Raw genomic sequence first — 15049 nt, 5'->3', positions numbered from 1 at the left:
AGCTCTCCTCATTAAGCCCTGCCTACAGAAGAAAACGTTCTTTTAAACGCTTTGCGATCGTGTTTAAAAATGGATGTGGACCTGCTAACAAGCAAAGACGCTGAAAAGTGTTCCCAATTTACACACACACACACACACACACACACAAACGTTTGTTTCGCTTATTAAATTCTTTTGATTTTACGAAAATGTGGACACAGATGTTAGAGCAGATTTGGGTGCTTCTGATGTTGATGCTGGATGTTTTTTTTTGTTGTTTTTTTTTTGAGAGCAGTAGTTTTGAGTTTCTGTTAAATGATCTTTTCAGATTGCCGTGTAGGACGCTGGATATTTCTTATATTATATATATATATATATATATATATATATATATATATATATATATATATAAAACGTGAAGCTACACTGATCTCCCAGCTGGTTAAGTGGATCTGTTTAGCATCTAACTCACAGGTGATGTTTGTAGACACGTTTGTAGACACCTGATCATCACACCCACGCGCGGTTCTTCCTCAAACCGCTGCCACAAAGTCTGAATCACATAATTGTATAGAATGTCTTTGTGCGCTAGATATACAGTTTCCCTTCCCAGGGACGAAGAAGCCCGAACCTGTTCCAGCACGACACGACGTGCACGAAGCGAGCTCCAGGAAGACGTGGTGCGTTCAGGTCGGAAGAACCGTGAGCGTCCTGCACGAACTGGAACTGGAAGCGGAGCCTCCTCGCCATCCCAACGTCAGAGCCCGATTTCAACCTCGTGGCCGAACGAACACGGATCCGGAACGGAGCCACGCGACAGAATCTAGCGGAAAGCCTTCGCAGAAGAGTCGAGCGCATTATAGCGGCGACGGTGGGAATACGTCGGAATGACAATGAGATGTTCAAGAAGCACGTATGGTCAGGGGTGCACATACTTTTGGTCAAACTTAGGAAGGAGACTGTTAATGCCGTTAATGACGGATGAAAATGTACGGAGCAGGGTAGACGGTGTATTTGAGTGAAATTGAGGGATGTTAATGAAAGATGTTTTCTGTCTCCCCCCGCAGGAGCCTTGGTCTAAATGGGTCCGGTCATGCCTCCCAGCAAGAAGCCGGAAGCTTCCGGGGTGAGCGTGGCGAGCGGCTTGAGCCAGCTGTACCAGGTGAGCTCGATCACTCGGGCGCTGTGCGAAGACGACGAACTGGAGCTGGCGCTGCCCGTGCCGGCCATCAAGCTGGAGAAGTCGGGCGCCGAGGACGAAGAGCTGACCAACCTGAACTGGCTGCACGAGAGCAAGAACCTGCTGACGAGCTTCGGCGACCCGGTGCTAAGGAGCGTGAGCCCCGTGCAGGAGCCCGACGACGACCCGCCTCCCTCCCCGGCCACCTCCGACCTCGCCTACGACGCCAAGCACAACCCCAACTGCAAGCCGCCGTACTCCTTCAGCTGCCTCATCTTCATGGCCATCGAGGACGCGCCCTCCAAGAGGCTGCCCGTCAAGGACATCTACAACTGGATCCTCGAGCACTTCCCGTATTTCGCCAACGCCCCGACCGGCTGGAAGAACTCAGTCAGGCACAACCTCTCGCTCAATAAGTGTTTTAAGAAAGTGGACAAAGACAGGAGTCAGGTAAGGGAGCGCTCACATCTCGCACCGGACACGGCACATCAATCTTTCAGGGCGGCGCGGGAGGGAGGAAAAGCCCAGTGGCCTGGCAGGCACTTTATTTAACAACCACGCTGCAGGCGTCCAGCTCGCTCCTAGTGAAAATACTTCCATATCAACTATTCGCGCTTTTTATTCCCGTTTAAGAAACGTTTCCCTTTCATATCATCACCCTCCCCAATACGACATAAAACACCGTCACGTGACGCGCAGAGACGTCGTTATACGACGCGGATGTTTTGCGCTTAACGCTCTGATCCACGTTCAGTAGCTACGTCGGCCACGCCCCTCTCGGCACAGGTTGGGAAATACCCGACGGATCGTGAAGTTCACACCCACTGTTGCGAAGCCCCGCCCACGCCTGCGCAGCCGACTTCATCTCTGAGCACAAAAATAACGGGAAGGATTTGTCTTCCCAAACCAGTGTGAAAATATGATCAGATCAGCATGTCTCTACTCTGTGTGTGTGTATATATGTGTGTGTGTGTGTGTGTGTGACTGTCTGTCTGTTTGCCAGTCGGAACAGTAAAGCCGATCTGCGTGACTCTCACACTGCCATCTGGTCTGCGGCTGTGGCGCAAATAATTTTTTTTAAATGTGCGTGTGTGTGTGTGTGTGTGTGTGTATGTGTGTGTGTATACGTCGCCATAGAAACAGCTTTGCAGTTGACATGGAAAGTAAGCTGTTGCTGTAGCAACAGAGAAACTGCTGCGAGTGTGCTCGTGCATGTTCATGCATGTGAGAATGCATGCATACATCCATGTGTGTGTGTGTGTGTGTGTGTGTGTGTGTGTGGAGTGCTAATCCAGTGGTAATGGAGCAGTCATGTTAAGGCAGCTGGGTGGGCTGGAAGCCTCAGCCCCTCTCCCATCACACACACACACACACACCAACCTGGATCTGTGTCATTCAGTTAACCCTCTCACTGCCACACACACACCTCTGACCACAATAGCGTGACATTAACCGATAGAGGAGGTATTAAACACCGTCCACTTTTTTAGGATATCTGTGGATCTTTTTTTATTTTTGATAAACTGTGGCGTTTTTTTCTTTTTTTAAATAAATTTTTTTTTTAAAGGTCCGTGTTTTTTTTTTGTTTTTTTTTCAGTAATGTTCTTTAGTATCTTTATTTATTTATTTTTTTAGGCTGTGTGTTTCATTACGATGTGGTCTTTTTATTTTTTATTTTCTGTTTGGTTTTTTTTCTCTTCTTTTCTTTTCTTATCCGCGTTTGTTAACTCATTTGAATTTTTTAGGATCTTTTCAGGATCTGCGTTTTCTTCATGAATGAATGAATTGATTGATTTACTATGATTTATGATCTGTGAAGGTTTTTGTTGAGCGCAGCACAAGCGAAGCTTATTTTAAAGGGGCCGCTACGATCGATTTCTTCATGTATTCATTCCGACGCTTTTCTTTGAAGCTTTTATTGACGTATTTACTTACGTCTTTGAGAATCGCTTCTCCCGGTCCTCGTCATTCTTTTGATTTTTTGAATCTGTCGAGGATCGGCGGTGTGTTTCGTGCTTGTGTCTCGGAGCTGATGTCGGTACCCGCACGTTGACTGATTAGATATAAACCGCTTCAGACGCGCCGTTCACGATAACACGTGAACGCAGCAGAGTCATCTACATACCGCCGCGTTCCTCATTCTGTACCGAGTCGGAGTCGGTTCCTTTTTTTCCTCACTGCGCAAAGTTTCTGAACTTCTGGATCTGGAAAAGTGAAATCGTGCTTTCGCTCCCCGAGGTTCGACAGAATCGAACGGTGTTTAGGGGCGGGGCTAGCACGATCAGGGGCGGGGCTAGCAGGACAGCTCACTGCTGATTGGTTACCGCGAATGTTTTCCGATCCTACGGAGTAACTCCACTGGTACGTTTATGACGTCCTCACGTTGTTTTATTTATTTATTTATTTGTTCGTGTATGTGTTCGTGCTCCTTGATAACAGGCTCCTACCGTGTGTATTTCGTCACGGTAAAAGCGAACGTGTGTTGGAAAAGCACGTTTTTTTAAAAAAAAAAAAAACATTTAGGAGGTCACGTCTATTAATTTCAGCTCTGCCTTTCATTTGCATGGCCTCATTGGCCTACTTAATTAACGCGCCAGACTAAATCGGTTTTAATTCCACATCCACGGCGGATGTGTTATGTATTCATGCACCGCGCTCCATATTGAAGCAGCGAGAGGCAAATTAAAGAAGCAAAATAAAGGAGTAAATAAGTAAACATTCGACGGCGGCGCAGGTCTCCAGGGTTTGCCGAGGAACGGCGCCTAATTAGTTTCCTCAGAGATGAGACGGGATCGAGAGACACGCCACCTTTTTCATCTTTAACAGTCTTTCATGGGCGTTTGCCACTGTTTTTCTGCCGTTCTCGTTACATCTGGATGTTGCGTTGAATAGCTGGTGTGGGTGTGTGTGTGTGTGTGTGATGTGCTGGCCTCCGTCGCGCGTTTCCATGGATATGTTATGAACACACAGTGTGAACTTGGCACCAGAGTTCGGAGGTATTTATGGGCGGATCAGACCCTCGCAAAGACACACTCACCTGCAGGCAACTCTGTGTGTGTGTGTGTGTGTGTGTGTGTGTGTGTGTGTGTGTGTTTATTCTTATGCGGCGGCCTCTGACAACCTGTCTGATTAATGTACGGTTTCCCCTGTTGTTGCGGTTGCCACGGTAACAGAGGTTGGATGAGCGCAGGTGGAGGCCGGGTGGTGGTGTGGATGGTAGAACGCGAGCTCGCCGCTCCACCTGCGCTGTTGACACGCTGCTTGTCAGCTACAGCGCTCTCTTCACTTCCGCTGAATTATTTAAAGAGGTGCGTGTTCGACATAATGGAGGAAAAAAGGCCTGCGCACTCCCAGACTCTCTCCCTGTCTCTCGCTCTCTCGCTCTTTCTTTCTCACTTTTCTCTCGTTTATACTTTTCTCTCTCGCTGTCTACACTGTACATGTCTTTTTCTCAGCGAGTGAGAGTGACGGAACAGCGCCCCGTCCCATTCCCACCTCACCCTCACTATTCCTGGGGTAGACTCCAGATCCACCTCCACCCTGTTCCAGGATACAGCGCTTACTGAAGATGGATGAATGATGAACTCTTTCTCTCTCTCTCTCTCTCTCTCTCTGTCTGTCCGTCTGTCTGTCAGACTTTCTCTGACTCATCTCTCACTCATCCTCTCGTCTCGTTCCTTGTTTCTCACTTGATCTCTCATGACGTATGTCTCTCTCTGCTTTTCGTTCCATTGCTTTCTTTCGTTGTTTCTCTCTGTCTGTTCTCTTCATCCCCTCTCGCTGTGACTGTCTCCCTCACTCTCTCTCTCGCACACATTGCCCTGTTTTGTCTTTCAACTATTCTCTCTTGCTGAGTCTCTCTCTCTCTCTCTCTCTCTCTCTCTCTCTCTCTCTCTCTCTCTCTCTCTCTCTCTCATTGAGTCTCTCTGTCTCTTTATTTCAGTCTCTCTCTCTTATTGTGTGTTTCTCTTGGAGAATCTCTGTCATTCTTATTCAGTCTATCTCTCTTTCTGACTGTGTCTCTCAGCAGCCCTCCATCTATCCATCTATCTATCTACCTATCTATCTATCTATCTATCTACCTATCTATCTATCTATCTATCTATCTATCTATCTGTCCGTCTGTCTGTCTGTCTATCCCTGTTTCTCAAACTCTTTCATCGTCCCAGTTTTCTGTTCATTCTCTCATGGGGTCTCTCTCTCTCTCTCTCTCTCTCTCTCTCTCTCTCTCTCTCTCTCTCGTCTCTTTTTCTCTTATTGAGTCTTCCTTTCTGTCTCTCTCTCTTTGAGACTGTCTCTGTCTCTCTTTGTTTCTCTCATAGAGAGTCTTTCTCTCTCTCTCACCGAGTTCTTCTCTCCCTCTGTCTCTGTCGCTTTCTCTCTCCCTTTCTCTCTCTCTCTCTCTCTCTCTCTCTCTCTCATTGAGTCTCTCTTTCTGCCTCTTTATTTCAGTCTCTCTCTCTCTTTGTCATTGCGTGTCTCCCTTAGAGAATCATTGCATCTCTTATTCAGTCTCTCTCTTACTATCTCTCTTTATGAATGTGTCTCTCCATCTATCTATCTATCTGTCTATCTGTCTATCTATCTATCTATCTATCTATGTTTCTCTAACGCTTTCATTGTCCCAGTTTTCTGCTCTCTCTCTCTCTCTCTCTCTCTCTCTCTCTCTCTCTCTGTAATATAGAGCACTATGGTGATTTGGGATAAAGCCCAGATGCTCGCTAGCACGTTGCTTATCCAGCTGTTGTGATGTGCATGGACAGATGTTAAAAAAAAGTGGTTGGGGCAAAGTGAACGAACACCGCACTCCACCACCCCCCCCACTCGTACCCCTGGTTGGACTGCTCCAGTGGGTTACTGTGGGTCACCGAGGCTGAACGTGCTGACGCTGCAGCCTGACCCGATCAATACAGCACTCTGCTTTCTCCTCCTCCGTCTCTGTGTATCAGCAGCTTCCCGCCACTTCCTGTTTCACTGCACAAGCTCAAACACAGCAGCCTAAAACCTCTCAAAAGAGTGTGTGTATGGGTGTGTGTTTCGGTATGGATGGAAGGGAGGGGTGTGTGTGTGTGTGTGTGTGTGGGTGGGTGGGTCAGCATACATTTACGTTACAAGGACACCGAGAGGGTGAGAACAGCTCTGATGTCGGTCACCGAGCCGGGGCTAATAAAACCCTCTTTTACTTTAGGAGAGGAATAAAAAGCTCTCTTTGCTCCGGTTATGAGCGCGGACGCGAGCGCTGTCAGCTTTAAAAGAACAACCCTGCCTGGTCTTATTGAAAATTTTATGAGCTGGAAGCAGTCAGTGATTTTGTTTACTCTTTGTCGTCGGCGGTCATTAAAAAGCGCGTGACACGGACGGAATTTCACACCCGGATATTTCCATCATTCCGGACAAAAGCGGCGTGAACGGATGGGAAGCTTTTATTCCTTTTTCGAAACTTTTAACACGTCGCTGGAGCCTTTCACAAAACTCAAACGTGAAAACATCTCGATTGTAAGCAGATTCCATCTTGTAATACTAGCCTTACACCACAGCGCTGTTGAATGCCCGCTTCCGATTGGTCGGAATCGATCACCGGTTAACATTAACACGCCCCTTCTGATGCGTCATCGTTTCTATAGTAACGGATCGTTCACAGGGACCTGTACGGCGGACATACCTCGTAAACCGAGCTTAAAAAAAAACACACCCCGTGTGTGTGTGAGAGATCTTTGATATGGTGTTCAGGAGAGGTTTATTTAACGTTTTACGGAAGGAGTCTCCAGTGTGAGCGCTTTGTGACAGTCAGAGGAACTTTTTCTGATACGCCTTTATGACGTGTACCTCACGTTCCACGCCGCTCCGTGTCCGTACAACGTACGCGGATGAAACTATGACGTGTTGTTCTTTAATCGATCAATTAAAGAAATAAATAAATAATTGTCGTTTTTAAATTTGCAAATTGCTGTGGAATGAATCTCTTATCCTCTTAATCTCTCACGACCCGAGACGTTTTAAAATCACTTAATCTCTGGTTTATTCCCGTGCGCCGGCGCCAGCCAATCGGAACGCTTTCCTGAGGGCAGCGCAGTTTAGACAGTCAGGATAGCGACGACGAGAAAATTACAGCTAATACCGGCGAGACGGAACGTACGACCGAGCAATTACGCCCATGACTCGGCTCATCCGAGGAGTGACACACCGGGCCGTGATGTGACGAAGAGACGTGTGTGAATATCGGTTCTGAATACACAGCTGTCAGTGTGTGTGTGTGTGTGTGTGTGTGTGTGTGTCGATTTAAAGACCAGGAGTTCAGAGAGGAATCTGAAACGAAGGATTCGGAGCTGGAAATAACGACGATTTTATACACTTCAAAAAGTAAAGCCGTAGAAAGAATCGTTTTTGGTCACGGGTTAAAGCACCATGAAGTGAGGTCTGTGATTATTATTATTATTATTATTATTATTATTATTATTATTATTTTATTTCGTTATAGTGGGGGGAATCACAACCAGACGAGGTATTTATCTCCCGCGTCATTTCCCCGCCTCGTAACGACGAGAAACTGTCAAAGATCCATCAAGCAAAGGGTTCTTCTATGGTGTCTCGTTACAGAACCTTTCTGGCGCTTCGTTTTTACGATACTGCTTCAAATACGTTCGAACATTTAAATATAAAACCACAAAAAGTCTTAGAACGCCGAGACCTATACGCGTTTTTATCTTATCTTTACTTATTTACTTACTTATCGTTTTTATCTTTACATTTTTAGTATCAAACACACACACACACACACACACACACACATATATATATATATATATGTTTATTCTAGGGGCGGAAGTGATCAGGGTTCGCCGGCTCTGCACCTAAAGCGCCTTTGTTTTATTTTTATCTTTGTCATGGGGATTCGGAGCGCATTAGCTCAGCAGAACCAGCGCTGGTGTGTCATTAGGCTGGTCTTTCACAGACCTTCTACTCAGCATTATAACTTCTTCACCCACACACACACACACACACACACACACACACACACACACACACACATAAACACACACACTGAGTGTTATGCAATGACGAGGTCATTTGGGTTACCCTGTACATCCTCTGTGATATTTTTGTCAGTCAGTTTAAAAATAAAGTATACACACACACACACACACACACACACACATCCCCAAATGTATATAATTCTACCCCACGTGAACTCCCGAGTCAGGGAGACCTGCGTCTGACAGAGTCGAGTCAGAAACGCGACGGAGGAAGCGGCTCCTCGTGGCTCGGGGCCGTATGCTGAGCTCGTGGGGGAGGCCATATTGCTTGGGTATAATCGCAGCATGCGGCGAGCGTGTCAGAACAAACATGGTTCATGCACGCCAAGCGAGACCATGGAGGCTTGTGAGTGTGTGATTTAGAGGGACTGCATCTCAGCGGGACTCGATCTGGCTGCCCTGTGTTACAGGCATGCACACACACACACACACACACACACACGCTCACTCACTCTGACTGACTCATACTCCGTCCCGGGCGTCCTTCCGGCACAGGCCTCGTCTCCGTTTATCATGTCATCGCTCGCTTTCGTGTCCCCGCATAGAAAGGGAATCCTCTGTAATTAGGATTACGTTCCGCAGGTAATTAAATATCAGCGTTTTTATTCCCTGCTTATTTTTTTTTTTAAATTTTCCATTTTACGGTCTGATTAAACGAATCCCAGGTTGTAAACGATCGTCGCCCCGCCCCCGACCCACAACCCCACGACTAAACCCGACTCGTCCGGATCGTCAGCCTTGACGAGATCACACCTGCGCTCCACAGCGGAGTCTCGCATCATTCGGAGCTCAGAGCTCTTCACCAAAGGACACTGTGTCCGGGAGCGACCCTGTCGTCGAACATCACCACAGATAGATATGTAGACACCGCCCATGCCGAGGGAACTAACTATCTCGCCCAGCGTGCTTCCTAGATTAAATCGGATGAAAGATCGGGCGATGAGGAGGTTGTTTGTCTTGGCTGTAGCTTCGGATTCAGAAATTCAAGAGAATTTGAGGTTACACTTAAAGCGTGACGTCACGTCGGGTACACGTGAACGTCACGTGCTGTTATTATTTTTACTTACGGTGAAACCGTCGCTGCTCGACAGTCATACATCTTCTCGTATTCGCTCACTAACACGGCTTTTCACCGGCACGTCGTCATCCATGTCGGATTTTCTTCTTTGCGCATCATCTTGCGATCTGATTGGTCAAGAGGTAATAGCTAAATAAATAAATAAATAATCTCTTGATTGTTGCTCCGTGTTGATCTTTTTTTTCTTCAATTCTGGAAGCGCCTCTAGGACACCATCCATCCATCTTCTACCGCTTACTCCTTTTCAGGGTCACGGGGAACCTGGAGTCTATCTCAGGGAGCATGGGGCACAAGGCGGGGTACACCCTGGACAGGGCACAATCACGTGCACATTAACATTCATACACTATAGACACTTTGGACACGCCAATCAGCCTACCATGCATGTCTTTGGACTGGGGGAGGAAACCGGAGTACCCGGAGGAAACCCCCGCAGCACGGGGAGAACACGTAAACTCCGCACACACAGGGCCACAGTGGGAATCGAACCCCCGACCCTGGAGGTGTGAGGCGAACGTGCTAACCACTAAGCCACAACGACATGTTGCAAGATGGGGACGACGGCGCCGATTTCCCCGGTTAGTCATTAGCGCTCGATGGCCCCGAGGCTTTCGAGAACTCGCCGTGGTGTTATTTCGGACCCCTTGATTTATCCCGGTTTGTACCGGGCGACTCTACGGCGCGCTTATAGATTGCTTTTCCAAGGAGGCTGTAATGAACTTAATTTAGGGAATCAGCGCTCTGTCCAATTGATCTGATGGATCGCCGGCCGCCGAGGGTGACAGAGCGGAGTGCGACAGCATCATCACGGCCTTCGTCTCCGAGGCTAATATCCGAACGACGGCCAAATAATAAAAGAATAATTACAGAATAGTGACGCGCTACGGAAAAACCAAACTCGCGGACACAGAGGATGACAGGATTAGCCCTGATGAAGTCCGGCGTCTTCAGAGCTTCGGAATGAACGACCCTTCTGCCAAGATTATCAAACAGCCTTTATACACTCCTCCATCGCCTGTTGCCTAGGAAACCAGTGTAATCCATGTATTTCTCTCTTTCTCTCTCTTTCTCTCTATCTTTTCCACCCCCCACCCTCCCCTCTCTGATTGGAGACTCTATTGACTCATGCCATCGAGCCAGCCTTCAGATCCACAAAGCAGCTGTCAGGAGATGAAAATAAATAAGAGGGAAAGTGCTCTAAAACCTATTGATTTTTCCTGATTACTGAACATTTGGAAATTTAGAGCAGTGCAGCCTCTTCTGTGGGAGGCAAAATATGAATAATCCGGCGCTTCGGATGTCGGTAATATCATACGCTCCTGGGACGGCCGTGTCCTTGCTTCGGGGTTTTTCTTTTCTTTTCCTTTCTTTTTTCTTTTTTTTTTTTTAAACAGATAAATCAGTGACGTTTTATTGGTCGGATTCGACCTTTGCAATCAAACCTTTCAAGAAATCAAGGATTAAAAGATTCCCCCCCCCCCCCCCCCCCTCACCTCCGCCTCTCGATTTATGATCCTTCAGTAATTACAATTGATTGTCTTTGTTTAATCCTGATAGTTTTCACCCAGAGATAAAGATGCATGTGATAATACAGCTTTCTGTACAATAGGACACGATACGTCTCTTCACTTAAGAAAAGACGACAACAACGATTCCCCTCTCCATACGCTACGGGCACTTTAGACACGCCAATCAGCCTACCGTGCATGTCTTTGGACTGGGGGAGGAAACCGGAGTACCCCGAGGAAACCCCCACAGCACGGGGAGAACACACAAACTCCGCACACACAGGGCCGGCATGGGAATCAAACCCCCGACCCTAGAGGTGTGAGGCGAACGTGCTAACCCCTATCCCAATCCCTTTGCTTCATCCTGATCCATCGGAATGTTTGCTCACACATCCGTTTATCCATATAACACGTCTCAGGATTGGATTTCATGGTGTCGTGTGCTCTTGAATTAAGCCCAGATATGGTTTAAAACACGCTGATGGGAAGTCGACAGCTTAATTAGGCAGACAGTGTGAGTTTGACCTAAAAATACACTCTTTTACCGCTTCGGAAGGAAACACGACTCTTACACAGCTGTAATATTAAGCGCTGTCTAGGCTTATCATGGAGTCTCATCCACCCCCCCACCTCCCCCCAACTCCCCGCCCCCACCGCATAGCCTTAAATCTCTGTATTTACTTCCAACATTTATCTTCCGTGTAATATTTTATTAAACACAGATTTCCTTCTCTCTGCTAGCACCGATTTAGATCCTGGTGCTTGTACAGCCTTGGGAAATTTCTGACAGCGGATCAATTACGCTAATATCATAAAGACTTCACGTGATCCAGCGTCATGGTTTTTTTTTTTTTTGGAAAGCGTTCGTAAGTGGCCGGAAGAGATACGTCATAATCCTCCCGCGCCGTTATCGGCGCAGTCACGAGTCGGACCTCACGATTTTCCCCCACAATCGATAAGGCGCATGACCTTTCCCAGGCTCGTCCTCACAGGGTCCACATCAGAGCAGCACTCTCTCCACCGTTTCTTCTTCTTCTTCTTCTTCTCAGATCAGAACAACAAAACAAATCTCTCTCAAGTGCATCTTCTCCGGCTCCTTTTAGAAAGTGCTGAGTGTGATAAACAGGCTGCATATACGCACACACACACACACACACACACACATTTCAGCCTATTTAGCATGTTGTATTTTGTATGGTGAGCTGATATTTGGTTATTGCTTTTTTTTTTTTTTTTTTTGCATTAGCCGTTTCATTTTTCTCCAGTTTTGGAGGCCAAGGTTGGGTCAGTGACAGAGAACTCATTTCCATTTTTTTTTTTTTTTAATTTATTTATTTATTTATTTTCTTTTAGTGCTCAGGGGTATGCGATGTCGAATCATCCTGAACTTTCCTCGAGCGCAAACCATTAACCGATTCGACATAATGGAGAATTTCCGCTCTGCCGTGTTTGATTTGACATTTCTCTGATTCAGTGCCATCCACCGCCGATCACATGACGCTGTGAGTGCTGTCTGTCTGCCTGCCTGTCTGTCTGCCTGCCTGTCTGTCTGTCTGTCGGACGCCGGAGTGAAGGGCTGTACGGCTATTAAAGCTGCAGTCAGCACATCGTACTCGATTGTGTGTTTTGTTTTGTTTTTCTTTATGAGTCGGGTCTTCACGCTGCATTAGTCACGATAATAACCAGCAGCCAGCTGCTGCGCCAACAGAACAGAAGTTTTATCCTATAGCATAAACGTAAACAGTCACCACTAGACGTGGCGCTGATCCGAAAGCTTCGATTTGATTAGATTTATACTTTACACTTTGTACTATTTGTTGTCTTTACACCGTACGTGATTTGTTCGTGAAAGAGATTAGCTTCGGTTAAAATGAAAACATTTTAAAGCTTAGTAGTTGTTTTTTTTTTATTTTATTTTTTTATCGATGCTTCCGGAAAAGAAATAGTCGTATCGTGCCATCTCTACTCGCTGCATTTGCGTTTACGGACTTCTAAAAACGAAGGTTTTCGCAAAGACGCATAGTTTTAACGTGGCTTTCGGTTTTAATGTGAAGAGTAAAAAGCGCATGTTTTACGGACTAGCGTGTTTTGCTTCCTTTTTATTTATCAGGAGCGTAAAGCGGTTTCTTTATTTCGGACCTCGTTCAAATATACTGTTTGTAACGGCTTGTAAACGTAAACGATCACCAGATAAACTGCAGATTTTTATACCAGGCAGATAACTGTGGGTCGTGAAATTATTAGAAATTAGAAACCGCTAATATAACTATGAATATCTAGTTACACGTATACGTTACATCACGGCACGGCGAAATTCCTTTTTTCTTTGCATATCCCAGCATGTTAGGAGGTTGGGGTCAGAGTGCAAGGTCAGCGTTAAGGGCCTTGCTCAAGGGCTCAAGAGTAGCAGCTTGGCGGTGCTGGTGCTTGAACCCCCGACCTTCTGATCAGTGACTCAGAATTGTAAGAATTCGCAATAAAAAATAAAACAGACAAAATTTCCCCCGTACATCTATCGCCACTAAACAAACTCGCGTCGTGCTTGAAATTCTAGCGTATGAAATTTAAAAAACAAATCCCTCATGCAGCCTTTGAACCTACCAGAATGCCTGCTGTGAGTACCAGTCTTCTGGGTTCACTAGGTTAGAAAATACCGGACGGACTTTTAGATTCGAGACGAAGATCATGACGGCAATCAAGAAGACAGCGGAGAGTATCAACAGAGCCCATCAGTCTGTTTAACATCGTACAGTGTGGGGTCGTTTGGGAAGCTGTGCTCTACTCTTTTACCTCTAGTTCAATTATTAAACCGTCTAAGTTTGAAACGCATTTAAGCCCGGTAGACGAATGCGTAAAGAAAAATAAACATTACAGATCAGACTGAGAGCGCTTCTTTGATTTCTATAAGTGCTCTAGACGTTATTGAGTGTACGGAGAGAGAGAAAAAATGAAGCAGAACGCTTGACCAGATATTCCTCTCCTCGCGAGTCTTTAGTCTCTTTACAAGTCCTGCCTGTAGTGGTAAGTTTGTACTGACGGATCGCGTTTGAACTGTTCTGTCTTCCTCTGTGCAGAGTATCGGGAAGGGTTCCCTGTGGTGCATAGACCCGGAATACAGACACAATCTCATCCAGGCACTGAAGAAGACGCCTTATCATCCCTACTCCCAAGTGTTCACCACGCCTCCCACCTCTCCTCAGGCATATCAAAGGTAAGCAAGTGCCTTGCCAGAGATATCGATCCTCACACCTCTCTCCCCTCTCTGTCTCTCTCTCTCTCTCGCTCGCTCTCGCTCTCATACTCTCTCAGGTGTGCTAACAGGTTCCGTTAGCGCCGGCATGTGCAGGCGTAGATCTCGGAGAGACGTGCCCGGCGCCGGGTTTCTGAGCCGCTTCATTTCATTTACATCGAGCGAACGTGTCGGTACGCCCCTACCTACTCACGCGTGCGAGACGGAATAATCGCTTTACCGTAAATCCCACAGTGCGTTCATTTCCATCCGGTTCACCCGACGTTTGAACCGTCGTGTTTCCAAAGCATCATTTTTGGAAATATATCTGGACATGCAAAAAACGACGTACGCCTCAGGAATACCGCCAAGACCTGCGTATAGAGCATTAGAGAAGGCAAAATGCCGAAAAAGCGGTCAGGCGGTACAAGTCGGAGCTCTCCGAAACGCCCTAGTTGTAATTACGAGGACGCGGATATAACATAATTATGGCAATCACGACATGGCGTGAACGCAGCTACAGTCTACGTATATGTCATGGTCATGTGATCTACTAACGTTCAACGTAGCGCAACGTACGTAGCCACGCCCCCTACAACAAGCGCTTATAATAAAAGGCTCGACAAAGCGTTTATTTATTTTGCGTGATGAGCATGTGTACTTTGTGAAGACACGCCCATCTCTAATTTATACAGAGATCGCTTATCCCATGCAAAATTATCCCGTCGAAAGGACTACAAACGTTCTCCAGAAACATATCCGGATACATGTTCGGAAATATTCGCCATATACTGTATACAACAAGACTGTGCGAGGAGGCTGTTGTACGAAGTCGGTTTTTTTCCCTTGAATTTTCCCCACAGCGTTTTTTAAACGGTCGATTGATACCCTGATCTTGTGATGACTGTGATTTTTTTTTTCAGCTAGGTTATCATACTGTGGGAAAAAAAACAAAAATTCAAACCACTACCAAACACCTCCATTACCAAGCCTTGAAAACTGGCTAAATAAAAATGTCTGAATGAAGCTAAGAGCTAGGTG

The 15049-nt window shown here is 46.5% G+C and overlaps 1 protein-coding gene across 7 annotated transcripts in view; it reads left to right on the top strand.

Annotated features, from left to right (window-relative positions):
- The window catches only part of foxn3 (forkhead box N3), an 82485-nt gene that overhangs the window by 24819 nt on the left and 42617 nt on the right, over nt 1-15049 (top strand). For 5 of the 7 annotated variants that reach the window (XR_008397061.1, XM_017476180.3, XM_017476183.3 and 2 more), the window contains exons 2-3: nt 1047-1609; nt 13854-13990. Coding sequence is in view for 6 of the 7 variants with exons in the window: in XM_017476180.3 (XP_017331669.1) it covers nt 1061-1609; nt 13854-13990 (686 nt within the window). In the remaining variant the exon portion in view is untranslated. Of the gene's footprint in view, nt 1-592; nt 893-1046; nt 1610-13853; nt 13991-15049 lie in introns of all 7 variants that reach the window. The other 2 variants (XM_047157480.2, XM_047157481.2) reach the window with 1 other exon arrangement.

Source organism: Ictalurus punctatus, chromosome 9 (assembly GCF_001660625.3).
Source record: "Ictalurus punctatus breed USDA103 chromosome 9, Coco_2.0, whole genome shotgun sequence".
Lineage (NCBI taxonomy): Eukaryota > Metazoa > Chordata > Actinopteri > Siluriformes > Ictaluridae > Ictalurus > Ictalurus punctatus.
The sequence above is the reverse complement of the archived record's forward strand: the minus strand, read 5'-3'. Positions and strand labels throughout refer to the sequence as shown.